This window comes from Chionomys nivalis, unplaced genomic scaffold (genome assembly GCF_950005125.1).
Source record: "Chionomys nivalis unplaced genomic scaffold, mChiNiv1.1 scaffold_29, whole genome shotgun sequence".
NCBI lineage: Eukaryota > Metazoa > Chordata > Mammalia > Rodentia > Cricetidae > Chionomys > Chionomys nivalis.
Genome location: NW_026646888.1, coordinates 3,686,221 through 3,708,117, shown reverse-complemented (window position 1 = coordinate 3,708,117; position 21,897 = coordinate 3,686,221). Strand labels below are relative to the sequence as shown.

The window sequence follows — 21,897 nt, the reverse complement described above, 5'->3', positions numbered from 1 at the left end:
GAGTAAGGTAGGTGGCCAACTGGCCAGTCAACTCCAGAGGAATAAAATGTCATTGTATCAGGGGCCATCATAATGCTCTTCACATCTGTCAAGGAGCAATGTGGGGTAGATGCAGTGTGAATTTGCCTTTCAGCTCTTCAGAGTGTGGGTTCATTCTCAGTGGAAAGAAAAGTATGGTCATGCACTGAGTTCCTTGGTTAAGATTTTAGACTTTGGCAATGAATTCAGATCTTGATTCCATCCTTCCTTTCTGTTGGAACTTTGTTAGACTGTGTAACATGTCTAAGCCTAGCTTCCTTATGTCTTAGGAAGAGAGGAGACAGGATTCAAAAGGCCAAATGAGAGAGTGGACAGTGTTCTTATAGAAAGATTTCTTCTAATGTCATTGTGTGAGGCAGGCCAAAGTGATGGAGGAGGGCTGTATGTCTATAGGTTTATAAAGAAACTGCCTGGCACTTTTGATAGGACAGCAGGTTAGATAGGCAGAGTAAACAGAACAGAATGCTGGGAGAAAGAAGCCGAGTAAGACAGACACCATGCCACTCCTCTCTGAGACAGAAGCAGCTTAAGAATCTCCCTGGTAAGCCAGCAGCTCATGGTACTATACAGATTATTTGAAATGGCTTAATCACGATGTGAGAACTAGCTAATAAGAGGCTAGAAATAATGGGTCAAGCAGTATTTAAAAGAATACAGTTTCTGTAAAATTATTTCTGGAAAAGCTAGCCAGAGCTAGAGACAGCTGGCAGGATGCAGCCTGCCATTCCTATAACACCAAAGAGCAGTCAAAGTTAAGCTCAAAGCACTGCCACTGAAATGTGTATAATATAAATTGGAAACACAGTTGTTTAAAAAGATGAGTGTAACATTTTATGGAAATGTGTATGCATGCATGCAGAGGCCAGAATTAACTGTGGGTGTCTTCCTTACTTACTCTCTGTCATGTTTAAGATACATCATATCTTTGAACCTGGAGCTGTCCAATTCCCCTTGACCAAAGAGTGAGACTCAGAGACCCAGGTGTGGCTGTCTCCACAGAACTGAGTGATGGGTTTATATCTTTAATTCTGAGATTCTTGCACAAGTTGAAGGGATCAAATTTATGTTCTTCATTTGTATGGCAAGCACCTTAATGACTGAGCCATGGCTGAAGAACAAGACAGTTGGTTAAAAAGTATTGAGCTCTGAGTTAATATTCTGAAACAGAAAAGGGAATGGTATGACTTTAAAAGAAATGTTGGGGAGATTGAGATGAGAGACATTAAAACATGAATGCATTTGCTTCCTCCCCTCAAGACTCCTGGTGGATGTGTCCAGAGGGCTACTGAATTATCACAGCATGGGGAAACGGCGAACTGTGAAGTCTGTTTGGGCTCAGGTCTTGATATCAAATTTAGGGTGTAAATATATAAAAGTGTACATCCAGAGTAGCATGCTATGGTTGGTCTATCCCAGTAGTATATTTCATTTGAAAGCAGATGTTAATTTCTGTAGATGCTCATTTTAGAGGGGCATGACAGCAGATGCTCAAGGCAGAGGTGCATTGTTATAGATGCTTAAGGCAAAGAAATATTGCTCCAGATGCTCAAGGCAGAGATACATCATTTTAGATGCTTAAGGCAGAGATTCATTACATGGGATTGAAATGGCATTCCATCTCCTGAGCTTTGACTGCCAGGATTTGTGGCTCATTAACCTTTAAAAATGCTTTCATTATCTTCCTGGAACTGGGACATGGGGTTCTTCATTTTCAGTTACACCTTTGTCTCATCACTGCCTACATTTCGCATATTCTCAGTTTTTTATACTTTCTGATTAGAAAAGCCATCTTTTGCAGTCTTAGCTTCTTCCAGAATGTAACTGAATATATTCTCTGAACTCTGCAACTCCCCATGGTGTTACATGTCTTAGCTTTGGTATTACGTCCTCAGCTTCCATTGATGCTCAGAATTCTTCATCTGTTTCTTGTTGCTGCCAATGTGATTGTGGCCATGTATGTCATATCTCAAGCTGGATGCTCTATCTGTTTTTATTATTCCTGCAAGTGGTTCAATGCACTGTACCTGAGATAGAGACTCCTCTGGGGGAGAAGACGAGCAAAGAGGACATTTTGATGCCCTGGTATTACAACGCCTGATGAGATGCTTCCTCAAGCATCAAGCATCCTGTTTATATGATCAGAAGAAAGGCAGATGTGACAGTGTAGACTGACATCATAACATCCTGGAAGATGCATTTTTTCCCCAATTATGTTAGTTTTGAATCTTCCCCAAGGGTCCTTCATAAGCCGTTTGTTATATCACTGAGACTTTTTGTTGAGACTCTAGTGAGATATGCCTCCTTCTGCCAATGGTGAGGATAACTCCAGGGAAAAAGGTCATCTGTGCCACACTCTAGCTGACCCTCTCAGAGTAGAAACTTCCAATGCTTGGGCTAGCTGCTTGGAGATTTTGTGGCCTAGACAGGAGTAGTGACTATGGAAAATGCTGTGGCTGTTTCCTACTTAGCTCAGGTCTCCTCCTCCATTTTGAAATCCTACAGGGTAGTGCTCTCATACTCCCTCTCCTTTTCTTTTATCTCTCCTGTGTGAACCCATAATTTTACTTTCTTATCTGACTCTGACCCTTCCATCTCCACATATAAAGTTCTTTAATGCCAATATGTAGTTTTGGTTGATAGACTCTATCCTGCAGGAAAGCTACTTAGATAGGAAGTAAACAACTCAAATTAGTTATAGAGAGTATGATAACCTGAGCAGATTCACAAGGCAACATCCTCCAAACAGTATATTGGCAGTAAATATATAACCGAGCAATCATCACAGACAAATAGAGATGTTTAGATGAGGCTCAGATCAACTTAGCCAAGATTAAAAAAAACACTCTTCAGATCACTGATCTGCCTCAAGGCTGCACAGTGAATTTCAGGTTCTCAGCCTTACTGAACTATTAACCATGCTGAGGTGGGCTTTGTTGAACCAACTGCTATTGAGTCATTTCTAATTTATAGGTGAGTTGAGCCCATTGATATTAAGTGATAGTAATGACCACTGAGACACTGTGTCTGAGCTAATGGGAGCTCAACAAAACAGCTGTGCTGGAACTGACAGAGCCTGGGATCAAAGTGGTAGCATTGTATGTGGCTGACAATTGGGGCAGAAGGAGAACCAAATGATAATGGCACTGGGATTTGTCTGTACTGCACATACAGGCTTTAATCGATCATATTATATGTAGATGCATACCTTCCTCAAACGGGATGGAGGGGGGGAAAGGGCTTCCCACAGGTCAAGGTACCCTGCCCTCTATGAGGACTGGATTTGGAGTGGAGAGGATTGGTGGTTGCATGGTAGTTAGGGGGAGGAAGAAAGGTAGTGGAAATTTGAAATTTATTATATACGAAGGAAGAAAAAATCAATAGAAGATAACCAATGGAGAGATGGGGTGTAAGAAAAAAAACTTTCATGTGAGTTGTTGGATCAGACACCAAAGATTTTTCAGAAAAATAAGATACAGGGATTGAGTTGCTTGGGCAAGAGTGTGACTTGTGTAATTGGGAAGATGAGTGGGGGCTTATTTTGGGTCCCCTGGTGGCTGTATACAGCTTTTGAGGAGCTGAATGTTGGATGTTTCTCTGGGTAAATAGGGAAGTAACAAGCTTGTGAGGGGATTTCTGACATAAGTAGAGCCTTGGTGATGTCACAAAGCCTTGGTTCGTTGGGTAGCAACTCTGTTCCACTCAAAACACTAGTCTTCCATGAAGGTGGGTTTATTATCCTCACAGTGCCTGAGGAGGACAGTTCAGCTCCTGGTCACCAGAACTGTTCAACATTTCCGGAAGATGGAATCTGGAGAGGTAGGACATTTTCTTTTGGTAAATATGTTTCCAAAGCAACTAAGACCTCTGTCGTACAAAAAAGTTTTCCTTCAAATGTCCTGCGTGTCCACCATTTCTGTTGTTACCAGCTCCTATATTTGATAGCTGTGAGGATGGTGAATGCCAGCTATTCTTCCCACTTTATCTTTGCTAACAATATCAAATTCATCAATCCACTAAAATGGAAAAGCTCCTCTTTGTCGATAGGTGTTTTAAAAGATACTAATTATTTCTCAATGGCTGCTGTTGCCCAGAATAATGAGTCTTTCAGGTTGAAGTGGTCTCACAGTACTCACTTCCACAATGAAGACACAGAATGGCTTTATGTAATAGACCTGGGTATGGATCAGGAGACCCAATGCAGAGAGCCAGTGGATTGGAGTGCCATGACCTTGGGCAGGCTGTCTTGGATTGAGCCCCCTACCTATTAGCTTGATGTCGAAGGAGACTTGTGGATGTCCTTCGAATTCTTTGTTATCTGTTCAGATTTTTCTTACTCGTTTCGGGGATAGGCATACCTTCTCCTCTCATTGACTTAGTCAGTCAGAAAGTAGGTTTCTCAGCAGAGGTCATTTGCCTTTGGGCAGCAGGAATGTGTCTCTGAGATTGATATACTGAGCTGTAGAGAAAAATTTGCAAATTGTCCTATTTATTTCTTAAGAGAAAATTACAGTTAGGTATGCAAACCTGTTGATCAATATCTTTGTCTCCTGCACCACAGTTCTTCCAGAAAAGAGCCTTGACCTCATAGCCTCCCCTTGTTGTCCTTGCAGGCACTCATGGTTGAGGCCACGACTTGGTTTCTGAATTAAACAGAAGGAAATTTTTTCAACCTAGAGAGTGGGCAGCTATGAAGCCCAAGCACAGAAAAATATCCAAGAAACAGCAGACCAGGAGGTCAGTGGCCTATCTCAGTAAGTCTACAGCCATGATGAAGATGCCTCTTAGTATGAGATGCATGCCACCTGTCCAGAAGAGGAATGGGTCATCTCTCCAGAAGCAAAAACTGAGGAGGCCTTTTGAGGCCCTGGAGAATATTGTCGGCCGCAGAATTTCTCACGGCTGGAAGGAAGCCAATGAACCAGTCACCCAGTGGAAAGCCATCATTCTAGATCAACTGCCAACAAATCCCTCTCTCTATTTGTTGAAGTATGATGGGATAGATTGTGTCTATGGATTGGAGCTTCACAGTGATGAAAGGATTTTAAACCTTAAGTTCCTGCCTAACAACGTACCATTTCCTCAGGAGACAGACACTCATCTCTCAAACACCATAGTTGGCAGAGCAGTGAAACATACATTTGAGGGCACAAATGGCTCTAAGGATGACTGGAAGGGGATGGTCCTAGAGGAGGTGCCAATCATGAAGACCTGGTTCTATATTACCTACAAGAAAGATCCGGTCTTGTACGTTTACCACCTCCTGGTTGACTACCTTGAAGGCAACCTCCACATGATGCCAGGCTCTATGGAGGAGTGGACTGGGGTGGTCCAAGATGAGGTGCAGACCATGAAGACCTGTTTCTACATTACCTACAAGAAAGATCCAGTTGTGTACCTTTACCACCATCTAGATGACTACATTGAAAGCAACCTCCACATTATGCCAGGATGTCCTCCAATAGGGGTGAATTTGGAATTAGGCAGGGATTCCTTGGCAGGCAAAAGCTTGCAGCACAACGAAAAAGATGGAACCCAAAAGATAGGTAAAATTATTTACCAAGTTCCCACCAAACCTTCCGTGCATTTCATCAAGTGTGATAATGACTTCCATATCTATGTCTATGATTTGATGAAGATCTCTTAAAGTGAAATTCACAAATTTTGGGGGTCAGACTTAAAACTGTGTTTGGGGAACTCTTTTTTTCAGAAATACCTCAGGTCTTCTATTAATCCTGGTATCTTTCCCAATGGAATTTTTTTTTGCTCTAAAAATAAAATTTGTGAATGTGTTATGTTGTTTGGTCAACGATGGAGTTTCTGGTGGATGGGACATCACAGAAAGACAGGCCTCAAAACAAAACAGGACTTATGGTCTTTTCCCCTTGGAGAGGGAATGATGAAAGGAGATGCAGTGTGTGGAAGAGGACAAGATGGCTGTTTAGGAAACAGAGGAGAGTGGCCAAAAAGATGTAGAATCTCAGAGAGGGAAAATGCGGGAGGGAAAAACATGTCATATGGAAAGATGTGACATCGAGGTGTTGGGACTTAAGAGGATAGAGAGTGATCATGAAGGGTCACAAATGTGTACTCAGAAGCAAAGAAAATTGGGTTTCATTTGATTAATGGTTTAATTCATACCATCTGGAAGTCACTGGGTATATGAACTCCACTGGAGGATGTTTAGTGACCCGGATCCTCCTGCCTAAAGAAAAGTGTCTCCTCTCAGTGGCTCTTCTGCAATGGGGTGGACCTCAGGCTACCTACTTACTTTTGCCAGGCTTCTATCTACTACCTATTTTGTCATGCCTTGATTCTTTCTGTCTTGCACTCTCACAGGTCTTATGCATGCCATTCAACCCCTGTGAGTTCATTTAAACAATTGGCCTGCCTTAACTGTAAAACATTCTTCCCATGTCATTGATCAAGTTCTGTGGGATTTGGGCTATAAAACTCATGACCAGACTCACCCGCACCCAGGATAACTAGTACACATTGAATCACATTGGTGTGTGACATGCACAGATATGATGAATGCACCGAGCTCCATAAAATCAGTTACCTAGGGAATCAGTGATGTTAGGTGAAGTGTGGCAAAGACCCCACAAACCCATCAGACCTGAGGATACCAGTATGATATTGATGCCTGACTCCCATCATGCAAGGATCCTGACATCATTAACAGGGCAGTTTTGGTTCCTTCATCTTCAAAAACTTGGTTAGTAAGGTTGGAGTTGTCAAACTGCCATTCAGGGCCCAGCATGTAGGTCACCTGTGCCAGGTCAGGTGATTTGGCTACAATGTGGGTGAAAACTTGTACCAGGGCATGCTGGTACCCTCGCCCCTTCTTCTCCTCAACATCATCATCACTCTCCTGAGTGGGTCTTGAGCACAAAGAAGGCAAAATGGACTAAGCTTCCTCCTTAGTGGATAACCTTATCTACCCTCAATTTGGACTGACTTTCAGAGGGCATGCAGCACATTTTATCCTATTAGCCATCTCTTTCATTGGATCACTCACTTATCCAATGAATGATTGAATTTATCCATTCCTCCATGTCTCTATCTTCTTCAATCCCTTCTTCCATTTCCCCATGTCTTGTGTCTACAGGTTGCCAAGATAAATCTACTATGTCTCTTCTGTTCTAGAAACTTTATTTGTAAAGAACTTGCCCTCTCAGGGGTGGATTTTTCTGAGTTCTCTGTAGATGGAGACCATATGAGGAGGAACAGAGGAGCAACCATGACAACACTTGCGCAGTAGAGTTAGGCAGATTACAGATTGATGCCTGGCAAGCCTGTACAATGAGTCAGATTCCCATGAGCTCTGTCACTGTGATCTCACATAGATAACTCATTCAGTGTTCACGTCCAGGACATTGAGTTTTAATTTTTGTCCTAATCTGGTAAAGAAACCAAGATGAGGAGAATAGAGGAGCCTGATGTAAGGACACAAAATGGGTCATTTGAAAAGGTAAGACTACATGCCTCCATGTGTGCTGCCACCCTTCTTAGGAAATCCATCTTTCCTTAGATTAGGTATAGGCAACCCAAGTGTCCAGCACACTGCTAACCACAGGTTTGAACCTAACTGCCTTTGATTTCTGAAAAAATTGCTGTCCCGTTAAGGTCTCACAACAACACAGCAAGGTATGTAAGAATGCCCCACCATCACCTTAGAGCAATTTCAGGACACCAAAGAGCCAGCAAGTTATCTTTATTGGAAATACAAATGTTTCTGGAGGGACAAAAGGATGTACAAAAAAAAAAAAAAAAAAAAAAAAAAAAAAAAAAACGATTGGTGTACTCACTACGATTTTATGTGATATGGCCCACACAGGCTTCTGGTTCTGAATACTTGGTCCTCAGGAGGTTTTGTAGGTTGTGGAGACCCAGAACCTAGCTGGAGGAATTGCGGTCTGAAAGCTCAAGCCTTGATGTTTCAGGGCATCCTTTCACTGGTCCCCAATGTTTACTGATTTCCTTACAGAGAATGAGAGGCCTCCTACTCCTGCTGCCATGGCTTCGGCAACCTGAACAATGAGAACCCCCTTCACACCCTGGTTGCTCTCATCACATAGGAAGGTGTAAGTCACAAACAATCTCCCACACTAGTTTAGAATTATGATTCATAAAATGGTTATTACTTTTAAGGGGCAAACCTTACAGATTGCCATGCCAGACAACAGCCCTCTGCAGGATGAGGAGAGGAGCCTAGTAGCTGGATGTGGAGATGGATGCAAGATACCAAGCTGAAGGCAGTTGCTCCATTTTGAAAGAGAGAGACACCACACCCCAATGGCCTTTATCTCAGTTGCTATAGCCTGAAGGAGCAGAAAGAGCTCCTGCAACACACATATTTGGACATAGCAGCAAAATTTACCAGTATGTGACAAAAACCTATTTTAGTTTATTTTTTTCATGCTTTCAGGTACATGGCAGAGACAGGCTCTGCTTCATGCATTTGTGTGACCAATGATTTCCCTTTAAGAAAAAACCCACAAACGCTCCCAACAACATCATCAGCATTCAACAACATGTCCATGATTTCTTTGCTTTGCCTTTGATTGAGTGGTAAATCATGCTGCTAGTTAATCTGTGCAAGCAATGTGAATTTCTCTGTAAATATATAGACAGAATTGACAGGTATCTTAAACATGTCATGGGGTCACACTGCAATGGAGTGGGTTAATCATCACCATGTGACAGTGACATATTTAAGATCTCTCCTTTGTCATTAAATCTCAGAATTGTCAAGATGTTATGTTTTTGTGCAGACTTCTCAGGGTTTTCTCCCATTCATGGTTTCCATGGATGTTTGCTAGTTACGCTTACATGTGTTTTGCCAGATTCTGTCAGTTTTTGGCATGCACTCTCAGCTCCACAACTTCTCCTGCCCTAAGATTCTAGTTCCAGGCATTTTAGACACTTGTGACTGTTGCACGAGTGTCTCATGTTCCGCCTAAATGATTTGGAATGTTATTTAGCCTGAGTTTTAACTTCCATCCCTGAGTTCATTGACTTTCCTTGACCATCTTTCTTGGGCCACTGAGCTGAACTACTAGGGGTTTGCTCCAGTTACTTCTCCATGCTGAGACAGCCTACACTCTCAGTACTACTGTGATAGTGTTTCTGTAGCAAGTATTCTTCTCAAGATAAGAAGAAATTTCAATATTATAATCCATCTGCTGTTATTGTGTCTTAAACACACAAACACACCCCCATAAGTTAATGCACACACACTGTTGATATCTCAACTTAGGGTGCCGTTCTGGGGTTAGTAAGAGGCTTCTCTCTAGAGGTGTTCCCAGAAAGCCATGGGGTGACACCAACGAGGACCTTGGGCAGGTGAGCTGTGGGTGCCTGCACTGTGCCATGTCCCTCGGCACTACGGGTGCTTTGTCCCATAATCAGACTGATGACTATCTTGAATATCACCATAGAACTGTTGTACAGAAAAGGATGGAGATAAAGACAGGGACCCACATCAGAAAACTAGACTGAGCTACCAAGCTCCAGTTGAAGAGCTGAAGGGGAGAGAATAAGAGCAAAGAACTAAGGAATACAAGGGCTTGGTCCACCCACTGAGACACTGTGTCTGAGCTAATGGGAGATCAACAAAACCAGCTATGCTGGGACTGACAGAGCATGGGATCAAAGTGGAGGCTTTGAATGTGGCTGACAATTGGGGCAGAAGGAGAACCCAATGATAATGGCACTGCGATTTGTCTGTACTGCACATACAGGCTTTAATCGATCATATTATATGTAGATGCATACCTTCCTCAATCTGGATGGAGGGGGGGCAAGGGCTTCCCACAGGTCAAGGTACCCTGCCCTCTATTAGGACTGGATTGGTGTGGAGAGGATTGGTGGTTGCGTGAGTAGTTAGGGGGAGGAGGAAAGGAAGTGGAAATTTGAAATTTATTATTTATGAAGGAAGAAAAAATCAATAGAAGATAACCAATGGAGAGATGGGATCTAAGAAAAAAAAACTTTCATGTGATTTGTTGACTCAGACACCAAAGACTTTTTCAGAAAAATAAGATACAGGGATTGAGTTGCTTGGGCAAGTGTGTGACTTGAGTAATTGGTAAGATGAGTGGGGGCTTATTTTGGGTCCCCTGGTGGCTGTATACAGCTTTTGAGGAGCTGAATGCTGGATGTTTCTGTGGGTAAATAGGGAAGTAACAAGCTTGTGAGGGGATTTCTGACATAAGTAGAGCCTTGGTGATGTCACAAAGCCTTGGTTCGTTGGGTAGCAACTCTGTTCCACTCAAAGCACTAGTCTTCCATGAAGGTGGGTTTATTATCCTCACAGTGCCTGAGGAGGACAGTTCAGCTCCTGGTCTCCAGAACTGTTCAACATTTCCGGAAGATGGAATCTGGAGAGGTAGGACATTTTCTTTTGGTAAATATGTTTCCAAAGCAACTAAGACCTCTGTCGTACAAAAAAGTTTTCCTTCAAATGTCCTGCGGGTCCACCATTTCTGTCGTTACCAGCTCCTATATTTGATAGCTGTGGGGATGGTGAATGCCAGCTATTCTTCCCACTTTATCTTTGCTAACAATATCAAATTCATCAATCCACTAAAATGGAAAAGCTCCTCTTTGTCCATAGGTGTTTTAAAAGATACTAATTATTTCTCAATGGCTGCTGTTGCCCAGAATAATGAGTCTTTCAGGTTGAAGTGGGTCTCACAGTACTCACTTCCACAATGAAGACACAGAATGGCTTTATGTAATAGACCTGGGTCTGGATCAGGAGACCCAATACAGAGAGCCAGTGGATTGGAGTGCCATGACCTTGGGCAGGCTGTCTTGGATTGAGCCCCCTACCTATTAGCTTGATGTTGAAGGAGACGTGTGGATGTCCTTCGAATTCTTTGTTATCTGTTCAGATTTTTCTTACTCGTTTCGGGGATAGGCATACCTTCTCCTCTCATTGACTTAGTCAGTCAGAAAGTAGGTTTCTCAGCAGAGGTCATTTGCCTTTGGGCAGCAGGAATGTGTCTCTGAGCTTGATATACTGAGCTGTAGAGAAAAATTTGCAAATTGTCCTATTTATTTCTTAAGAGAAAATTAAAGTTAGGTATGCAAACCTGTTGATCAATATCTTTGTCTCCTGCACCACAGTTCTTCCAGAAAAGAGCCTGGACCTCATAGCCTCCCCTTGTTGTCCTTGCAGGCACTCATGGTTGAGGCCACGACTTGGTTTCTGAATTAAACAGAAGGAAATTTCTTTCAACCTAGAGAGTGGGCAGCTATGAAGCCCAAGCACAGAAAGATAGCCAAGAAACAGCGGACCAGGAGGTCAGTGGCCTATCTCAGTAAGTCTACAGCCATGATAAGATGCCTCTTAGTATGAGATGCATGCCACCTGTCCAGAAGAGGAATGGGTCATCTCTCCAGAAGCAAAAACTGAGGAGGCCTTTTGAGGCCCTGGAGAATATTGTCGGCCGCAGAATTTCTCACGGCTGGAAGGAAGCCAATGAACCAGTCACCCAGTGGAAAGCCATCATTCTAGATCAACTGCCAACAAATCCCTCTCTCTATTTGTTGAAGTATGATGGGATAGATTGTGTCAATGGATTGGAGCTTCACAGTGATTAAAGGATTATAAACCTTAAGTTCCTGCCTAACAACGTACCATTTCCTCAGGAGACAGACACTCATCTCTCAAACACCATAGTTGGCAGAGCAATGAAACATACATTTGAGGGCACAAATGGCTCTAAGGATGACTGGAAGGGGATGGTCCTAGAGGAGGTGCCAATCATGAAGACCTGGTTCTGTATTACCTACAAGAAAGATCCGGTCTTGTACGTTTACCACCTCCTGGTTGACTACCTTGAAGGCAACCTCCACATCATGCCAGGCTCTATGGAGGAGTGGACTGGGGTGGTCCAAGATGAGGTGCAGACCATGAAGACCTGTTTCTACATTACCTACAAGAAAGATCCAGTTGTGTACCTTTACCACCATCTAGATGACTACATTGAAAGCAACCTCCACATTATGCCAGGATGTCCTCCAATAGGGGTGAATTTGGAATTAGGCAGGGATTCCTTGGCAGGCAAAAGCGTACAGCACAACGAAAAAGATGGAACCCAAAAGATAGGTAAAATTATTTACCAAGTTCCCACCAAACCTTCCGTGCATTTCATCAAGTTTGATAATGACTTCCATATCTATGTCTATGATTTGATGAAGATCTGTTAAAGTGAAATTCACAAATTTTGGGTGTCAGACTTAAAACTGTGTTTGGGGAACTCTTTTTTTCAGAAATACCTCAGGTCTTCTATTAATCCTGGTATCTTTCCCAATGGAATTTTTTTTTTGCTCTAAAAATAAAATTTGTGAAGGTGTTATGTTGTTTGGTCAATGATGGAGTTTCTCGTGGATGGGACATCACAGAAAGACAGGCCTCAAAACAAAACAGGACTTATGGTCTTTTCCCCTTGGAGAGTGAATGACGAAAGGAGATGCAGTGTGTGGAAGAGGACAAGATGGCTGTTTAGGAAACAGAGGAGAGTGGCCAAAAAGATGTAGGATCTCAGAGAGGGAAAATGCGGGAGGGAAAAACATGTCATATTGAAAGATGTGACATCGAGGTGTTGGGACTTAAGAGCATAGAGAGTGATCATGAAGGGTCACAAATGTGTACTCAGAAGCAAAGAAAATTGGGTTTCATTTGATTAATGGTTTAATTCATACCATCTGGAAGTCACTGGGTATATGAACTCCACTGGAGGATGTTTAGTGACCCGGATCCTCCTGCCTAAAGAAAAGTGTCTCCTCTCATTGGCTCTTCTGCAATGGGGTGGACCTCAGGCTACCTACTTACTTTTGCCAGGCTTCTATCTACTACCTATTTTGTCATGCCTGGATTCTTTCTGTCTTGCACTCTCACAGGTCTTATGCATGCCATTCAACCCCTGTGAGTTCATTTAAACAATTGGCCTGCCTTAACTGTAAAACACTGTTCCCTTGTCATTGATCATTTTCTGTGGGATTTGGGCTATAAAACTTATAAACAGACTCACCCGCACCCAGGCTAAACTAGTAGTACATTGAATCACATTGGTGTGTGACATGCACAGATATGATGAATGCACCGAGCTCCATAAAATCAGTTACCTAGGGAATCAGTCATGTTAGGTGAAGTGTGGCAAAGACCCCACAAACCCATCAGACCCGAGGATACCAGTATGATATTGATTCCTGACTCCCATCATGCAAGGATCCTGACATCATTAACAGGGAAGTTTTGGTTCCTTCATCTTCAAATCTTTGTTAGTAAGGTTGTAGGTGTCAAACTGCCATTCAGGGCCCAGCATGTAGGTCACCTGTGCCAAGTCAGGTGATTTGGCTGCAATGTGGGTGAAAACTTGTACCAGGGCATGCTGGTACCCTCGCCCCTTCTTCTCCTCAACATCATCATCACTCTCCGGGGTGGGTCTAGAGCACAAAGAAGGCAAAATGGACTAAGCTTCCTCCTTAGTGGATAACCTTATCTACCCTCAATTTGGACTGACTTTCAGAGGGCATGCAGCACATTTTATCCTATTAGCCATCTCTTTCATTGGATCACTCACTTATCCAATGAATGATTGAATTTATCCATTCCTCCATGTCTCTATCTTCTTCAATCCCTTCTTCCATTTCCCCATGTCTTGTGTCTACAGGTTGCCAAGATAAATCTACTATGTCTCTTCTGTTCTAGAAACTTTCATTTGTAAAGAACTTGCCCTCTCAGGGGTGGATTTTTCTGAGTTCTCTGTAGATGGAGACCATATGAGGAGGAACAGAGGAGCAACCATGACAACACTTGCGCATTAGAGTTAGGCAGATTACAGATCGATGCCTGGCAAGCATGTACAATGAGTCAGATTCCCATGAGCTCTGTCACTGTGATCTCACATAGATAACTCATTCAGTGATAACGTCCAGGACATTGAGTTTTAATTTTTGTCCTAATCTGGTAAAGAAACCAAGATGAGGAGAATAGAGGAGCCTGATGTAAGGCAACAAAATGGGTCATTTGAAAAGGTAAGACTACATGCCTCCATGTGTGCTGCCACCCTTCTTAGGAAATCCATCTTTCCTTAGATTAGGTATAGGCAACCCAAGTCTCCAGCACACTGCTAACCACAGGTTTGAACCTAACTGCCTTTGATTTCTGAAACAATTGCTGTCCCGTTAAGGTCTCACAACAACACAGCAAGGTATGTAAGAATGCCCCACCATCACCTTAGAGCATGTTCAGGACACCAAAGAGGCAGCAAGTTATCTTTATTGGAAATACAAATGTTTCTGTAGGGACAAAAGGATGTACAGAAAAAAAAAAAAACGATAGGTGTACTCACTACGATTTTATGTGATATGGCCCACACAGGCTTCTGGTTCTGAATACTTGGTCCTCAGGAGGTTTTGTAGGTTGTGCAGACCCAGAACCTAGCTGGAGGAATTGCGGTCTGAAAGCTCAAGCCTTGATGTTTCAGGGCATTCTTTCACTGGTCCCCAATGTTTACTGATTTCCTTACAGAGAATGAGAGGCCTCCTACTCCTGCTGCCATGGCTTCTGCAACATGAACAGTGAGAACCCCCTTCACACCCTGGTTGCTCTCATCACATAGGAAGGTGTAAGTCACAAACAATCTCCCACACTAGTTTAGAATTATGATTCATAAAATGGTTATTTCTTATAAGTGGCAAACCTTACAGATTGCCAAGCCAGACAACAGCCCTCTGCAGGATGAGGAGAGGAGCCTAGTAGCTGGATGTGGAGATGGATGCAAGAGACCAAGCTGAAGGCAGTTGCTACATTTTGAAAGAGAGAGACACCACACCCCAATGGCCTTTATCTCAGTTGCTATAGCCTGAAGGAGCAGAAAGAGCTCCTGCAAAACACATATTTGGACATAGCAGCAAAATTTACCACTATGTGACAAAAACCTATTTTAGTTTATTTTTTTTCATGCTTTCAGGTACATGGCAGAGACAGGCTCTGCTTCATGCATTTGTGTGACCAATGATTTCCCTTTAAGAAAAAACCCACAAACGCTCCCAACAACATCATCAGCATTCAACTACATGTCCATGATTTCTTTGCTTTGCCTTTGATTGAGTGGTAAATCATGCTGCTAGTTAATCTGTGCAAGCAATGTGAATTTCTCTGTAAATATATAGACAGAATTGACAGGTATCTTAAACATGTCAAGGGGTCACACAGCAATGGAGTGGGTTAATCATCACCATGTGACAGTGACATACTTAAGATCTCTCCTTTGTCATTAAATCTCAGAATTGTCAAGATGTTATGTTTTTGTGCAGACTTCTCAGTGTGTTCTCCCATTCATGGTTTCCATGGATGTTTGCTAGTTACGCTTACATGTCTTTTGCCAGATTCTGTCAGTTTTTGCCATGCACTCTCAGCTCCACAACTTCTCCTGCCCTAAGATTATAGTTCCAGGCATTTTAGACATCTTTTGACTGTTGCACGGTGTCTCATGTTCCGCCTAAATGATTTGGAATGTTATTTAGCCTGAGTTTTAACTTCCATCCCTGAGTTCATTGACTTTCCTTGACCATCTTTCTTGGGCCACTGAGCTGAACTACTAGGGGTTTGCTCCAGTTACTTCTCCATGCTGAGACAGCCTACACTCTCAGTACTACTGTGATAGTGTTTCTGTAGCAAGTATTCTTCTCAAGATAAGAAGAAATTTCAATATTATAATCCATCTGCTGTTATTGTGTCTTAAACACACAAACACACCCCCATAAGTTAATGCACACACACTGTTGATATCTCAACTTAGGGTGCCATTCTGGGGTTAGTAAGAGGCTTCTCTCTAGAGGGGTTCCCAGAAAGCCATAGGGTGACACCAACGAGGACCTTGGGCAGGTGAGCTGTGGGTGCCTGCACTGTGCCATGTACCTAGGCACTATGGGTGCTTTGTCCCATAATCAGACTGATGACTATCTTGAATATCACCATAGAACTGTTGTACAGAAAAGGATGGAGATAAAGACAGGGACCCACATCAGAAAATTAGACTGAGCTACCAAGCTCCAGTTGAAGAGCTGAAGGGGAGAGAATAAGAGCAAAGAACTAAGGAATACAAGGGCTTGGTCCACCCACTGAGACACTGTGTCTGAGCTAATGGGAGATCAACAAAACCAGCTATGCTGGGACTGACAGAGCATGGGATCAAAGTGGAGGCTTTGAATGTGGCTGACAATTGGGGCAGAAGGAGAACCCAATGATAATGGCACTGCGATTTGTCTGTACTGCACATACAGGCTTTAATCGATCATATTATATGTAGATGCATACCTTCCTCAATCTGGATGGAGGGGGGGCAAGGGCTTCCCACAGGTCAAGGTACCCTGCCCTCTATTAGGACTGGATTGGTGTGGAGAGGATTGGTGGTTGTGTGAGTAGTTAGGGGGAGGAGGAAAGGAAGTGGAAATTTGAAATTTATTATTTATGAAGGAAGAAAAAATCAATAGAAGATAACCAATGGAGAGTTGCGATCTAAGAAAAAAAAACTTTCATGTGATTTGTTGACTCAGACACCAAAGACTTTTTCAGAAAAATAAGATACAGTGATTGAGTTGCTTGGGCAAGTGTGTGACTTGAGTAATTGGTAAGATGAGTGGGGGCTTATTTTGGGTCCCCTGGTGGCTGTATACAGCTTTTGAGGAGCTGAATGCTGGATGTTTCTGTGGGTAAATAGGGAAGTAACAAGCTTGTGAGGGGATTTCTGACATAAGTAGTGCCTTGGTGATGTCACAAAGCCTTGGTTCGTTGGGTAGCAACTCTGTTCCACTCAAAACACTAATCTTCCATGAAGGTGGGTTTATTATCCTCACAGTGCCTGAGGAGGACAGTTCAGCTCCTGGTCTCCAGAACTGTTCAACATTTCCGGAAGATGGAATCTGGAGAGGTAGGACATTTTCTTTTGGTAAATATGTTTCCAAAGCAACTAAGACCTCTGTCGTTCGAAAAAGTTTTCCTTCAAATGTCCTGCGGGTCCACCATTTCTGTTGTTACCAGCTCCTATATTTGATAGCTGTGGGGATGGTGAATGCCAGCTATTCTTCCCACTTTATCTTTGCTAACAATATCAAATTCATCAATCCACTAAAATGGCAAAGCTCCTCTTTGTCCATAGGTGTTTTAAACGATACTAATTATTTCTCAATGGCTGCTGTTGCCCAGAATAATGAGTCTTTCAGGTTGAAGTGGGTCTCACAGTACTCACTTCCACAATGAAGACACAGAATGGCTTTATGTAATAGACCTGGGTCTGGATCAGGAGACCCAATACAGAGAGCCAGTGGATTGGAGTGCCATGACCTTGGGCAGGCTGTCTTGGATTGAGCCCCCTACCTATTAGCTTGATGTCGAAGGAGACGTGTGGATATCCTTCGAATTCTTTGTTATCTGTTCAGATTTTTCTTACTCATTTCGGGGATAGGCATACCTTCTCCTCTCATTGACTTAGTCAGTCAGAAAGTAGGTTTCTCAGCAGAGGTCATTTGCCTTTGGGCAGCAGGAATGTGTCTCTGAGCTTGATATACTGAGCTGTAGAGAAAAATTTGCAAATTGTCCTATTTATTTCTTAAGAGAAAATTACAGTTAGGTATGCAAACCTGTTGATCAATATCTTTGTCTCCTGCACCACAGTTCTTCCAGAAAAGAGCCTTGACCTCATAGCCTCCCCTTGTTGTCCTTGCAGGCACTCATGGTTGAGGCCACGACTTGGTTTCTGAATTAAACAGAAGGAAATTTCTTTCAACCTAGAGAGTGGGCAGCTATGAAGCCCAAGCACAGAAAGATAGCCAAGAAACAGTGGACCAGGAGGTCAGTGGCCTATCTCAGTAAGTCTACAGCCATGATGAAGATGCCTCTTAGTATGAGATGCATGCCACCTGTCCAGAAGAGGAATGGGTCATCTCTCCAGAAGCAAAAACTGAGGAGGCCTTTTGAGGCCCTGGAGAATATTGTCGGCCGCAGAATTTCTCACGGCTGGAAGGAAGCCAATGAACCAGTCACCCAGTGGAAAGCCATCATTCTAGATCAACTGCCAACAAATCCCTCTCTCTATTTGTTGAAGTATGATGGGATAGATTGTGTCTATGGATTGGAGCTTCACAGTGATGAAAGGATTTTAAACCTTAAGTTCCTGCCTAACAACGTACCATTTCCTCAGGAGACAGACACTCATCTCTCAAACACCATAGTTGGCAGAGCAGTGAAACATACATTTGAGGGCACAAATGGCTCTAAGGATGACTGGAAGGGGATGGTCCTAGAGGAGGTGCCAATCATGAAGACCTGGTTCTATATTACCTACAAGAAAGGTCCTGTCTTGTACGTTTACCACCTCCTGGTTGACTACCTTGAAGGCAACCTCCACATCATGCCAGGCTCTATGGAGGAGTGGACTGGGGTGGTCCAAGATGAGGTGCAGACCATGAAGACCTGTTTCTACATTACCTACAAGAAAGATCCAGTTGTGTACCTTTACCACCATCTAGATGACTACATTGAAAGCAACCTCCACATTATGCCAGGATGTCCTCCAATAGGGGTGAATTTGGAATTATGCAGGGATTCCTTGGCAGGCAAAAGCGTGCAGCACAACGAAAAAGATGGAACCCAAAAGATAGGTAAAATGATTTACCAAGTTCCCACCAAACCTTCCGTGCATTTCATTAAGTTTGATAATGACTTCCATATCTATGTCTATGATTTGATGAAGATCTGTTAAAGTGAAATTCACAAATTTTGCGGTCAGACTTAAAACTGTGTTTGGGGAACTCTTTTTTTCAGAAATATCTCAGGTCTTCTATTAATCCTGGTATCTTTCCCAATGGAATTTTTTTTTACTCTAAAAATAAAATTTGTGAAGGTGTTATGTTGTTTGTTCTGGTGGATGGGACATCACAGAAAGACAGGCCTCAAAACAAAACAGGACTTATGGTCTTTTCCCCTTGGAGAGGGAATGACGAAAGGAGATGCAGTGTGTGGAAGAGGACAAGATGGCTGTTTAGGAAACAGAGGAGAGTGGCCAAAAAGATGTAGGATCTCAGAGAGGGAAAATGCGGGAGGGAAAAACATGTCATATGGAAAGATGTGACATCGAGGTGTTGGGACTTAAGAGGATAGAGAGTGATCATGAAGGGTCACAAATGTGTACTCAGAAGCAAAGAAAATTGGGTTTCATTTGATTAATGGTTTAATTCATACCATCTGGAAGTCACTGGGTATATGAACTCCACTGGAGGATGTTTAGTGACCCGGATCCGCCTGCCTAAAGAAAAGTGTCTCCTCTCAGTGGCTCTTCTGCAATGGGGTGGACCTCAGGCTACCTACTTACTTTTGCCAGGCTTCTATCTACTACCTATTTTGTCATGCCTGGATTCTTTCTGTCTTGCACTCTCACAGGTCTTATGCATGCCATTCAACCCCTGTGAGTTCATTTAAACAATTGGCCTGCCTTAACTGTAAAACAATGTTCCCTTGTCATTGATCATGTTGTGTGGGATTTAGGCTATAAAACTCATAAACAGACTCACCCGAACCCAGGCTAAACTAGTAGTACCTTGAATCACATTGGTGTGTGACATGCACAGGTATGATGAATGCACCGAGCTCCATAAAATCAGTTACCGAGGGAATCAGTGATGTTAGGTGAAGTGTGGCAAAGACCCCACAAACCCATCAGACCCGAGGATACCAGTATGATATTGATGCCTGACTCCCATCATGCAAGGATCCTGACATCATTAACAGGGCAGTTTTGGTTCCTTCATCTTCAAAAACTTGGTTAGTAAGGTTGTAGGTGTCAAACTGCCATTCAGGACCCAGCATGTAGATCACCTGTGCCAGGTCAGGTGATTTGGCTACAATGTGGGTGAAAACTTGTACCAGGGCATGCTGGTACCCTCGCCCCTTCTTCTCCTCAACATCATCATCACTCTCCTGGGTGGGTCTAGAGCACAAAGAAGGCAAAATGGACTAAGCTTCCTCCTTAGTGGATAACCTTATCTACCCTCAATTTGGACTGACTATCAGAGAACATGCAGCACATTTTATCCTATTAGCCAACTCTTTCATTGGATCACTCACTTATCCAATGAATGATTGAATTTATCCATTCCTCCATGTCTCTATCTTCTTCAATCCCTTCTTCCATTTCCCCATGTCTTGTGTCTACAGGTTGCCAAGATAAATCTACTATGTCTCTTCTGTTCTAGAAACTTTCATTTGTAAAGAACTTGCCCTCTCAGGGGTGGATTTTTCTGAGTTCTCTGTAGATGGAGACCATATGAGGAGGAACAGAGGAGAAATCTTGACAACACTTGCGCAGTAGAGTTAGGCAGATTACAGATTGATGCCTGGCAAGCCTGTACAATGAGTCAGATTCCCATGAGCTCTGTCACTGTGATCTCACATAGATAACTCATTCGGTGTTCACGTCCAGGACATTGAGTTTTAATTTTTGTCCTAATCTGGTAAAGAAACCAAGATGAGGAGAATAGAGGAGCCTGATGTAAGGACACAAAATGGGTCATTTGAAAAGGTAAGACTACATGCCTCCATGTGTGCTGCCACCCTTCTTAGGAAATCCATCTTTCCATAGATTAGCTATAGGCAACCCAAGTGTCCAGCACACTGCTAACCACAGGTTTGAACCTGCCTGCCTTTGATTTCTGAAACAATTGCTGTCCCGTTAAGGTTTCACAACAACACAGCAAGGTATGTAAGAATGCCCCACCATCACCTTAGAGCATGTTCAGGACACCAAAGAGGCAGCAATTTATCTTTATTGGAAATACAAATGTTTCTGGAGGGACAAAAGGATGTACAAAAAAAAAAAAAAAACGATTGGTGTACTCACTACGATTTTATGTGATATGGCCCACACAGGTTTCTGGTTCTGAATACTTGGTCCTCAGGAGGTTTTGTAGGTTGTGGAGACCCAGAACCTTGCTGGAGGAATTGCGGTCTGAAAGCTCAAGCCTTGATGTTTCAGGGCATTTTTTCACTGGTCCCCAATGTTTACTGATTTCCTTACAGAGAATGAGAGGCCTCCTACTCCTGCTGCCATGGCTTCTGCAACATGAACAGTGAGAACCCCCTTCACACCCTGGTTGCTCTCATCACATAGGAAGGTGTAAGTCACAAACAATCTACCACAACAGTTTAGAATTATGATTCATAAAATGGTTATTTCTTTTAAGGGGCAAACCTTACAGATTGCCATGCCAGACAACAGCCCTCTGCAGGATGAGGAGAGGAGCCTAGTAGCTGGATGTGGAGATGGATGCAAGAGACCAAGCTGAAGGCAGTTGCTCCATTTTGAAAGAGAGAGACACCACACCCCAATGGCCTTTATCTCAGTTGCTATAGCCTGAAGGAGCAGAAAGAGCTCCTGCAACACATATATTTGGACATAGCAGCAAAATTTACCAGTATGTGACAAAAACCTATTTTAGTTCATTTTTTTCATGCTTTCAGGTACATGGCAGAGACAGGCTCTGCTTCATGCATTTGTGTGACCAATGATTTCCCTTTAAGAAAAAACCCACAAACGCTCCCAACAACATCATCAGCATTCAACAACATGTCCATGATTTCTTTGCTTTGCCTTTGATTGAGTGGTAAATCATGCTGCTAGTTAATCTGTGCAAGCAATGTGAATTTCTCTGTAAATATATAGACAGAATTGACAGGTATCTTAAACATGTCAGGGGGTCCCACTGCAATGGAGTGGGTTAATCATCACCATGTGACAGTGACATATTTAAGATCTCTCCTTTGTCATTAAATCTCAGAATTGTCAA

General features: G+C 42.9%; 2 protein-coding genes across 2 annotated transcripts; both read left to right on the top strand.

Annotated features, from left to right (window-relative positions):
* Positions 1-4,867: 4,867 nt before the first annotated feature.
* On the top strand, positions 4,868-5,683 carry LOC130869084 (spindlin-2-like; the record flags this gene model as incomplete). The annotated part of the gene is made up of 3 exons (XM_057761176.1): positions 4,868-5,352; positions 5,393-5,425; positions 5,524-5,683. Coding segments are annotated over 3 exons (678 nt in total), but the record flags the coding sequence as incomplete, so codon positions are not given.
* A 12,319-nt stretch (positions 5,684-18,002) lies between these two features.
* LOC130869077 (spindlin-2-like) lies at positions 18,003-18,800 on the top strand (the record flags this gene model as incomplete). The annotated part of the gene is made up of 2 exons (XM_057761168.1): positions 18,003-18,408; positions 18,556-18,800. Coding segments are annotated over 2 exons (651 nt in total), but the record flags the coding sequence as incomplete, so codon positions are not given.
* Positions 18,801-21,897: the final 3,097 nt, after the last annotated feature.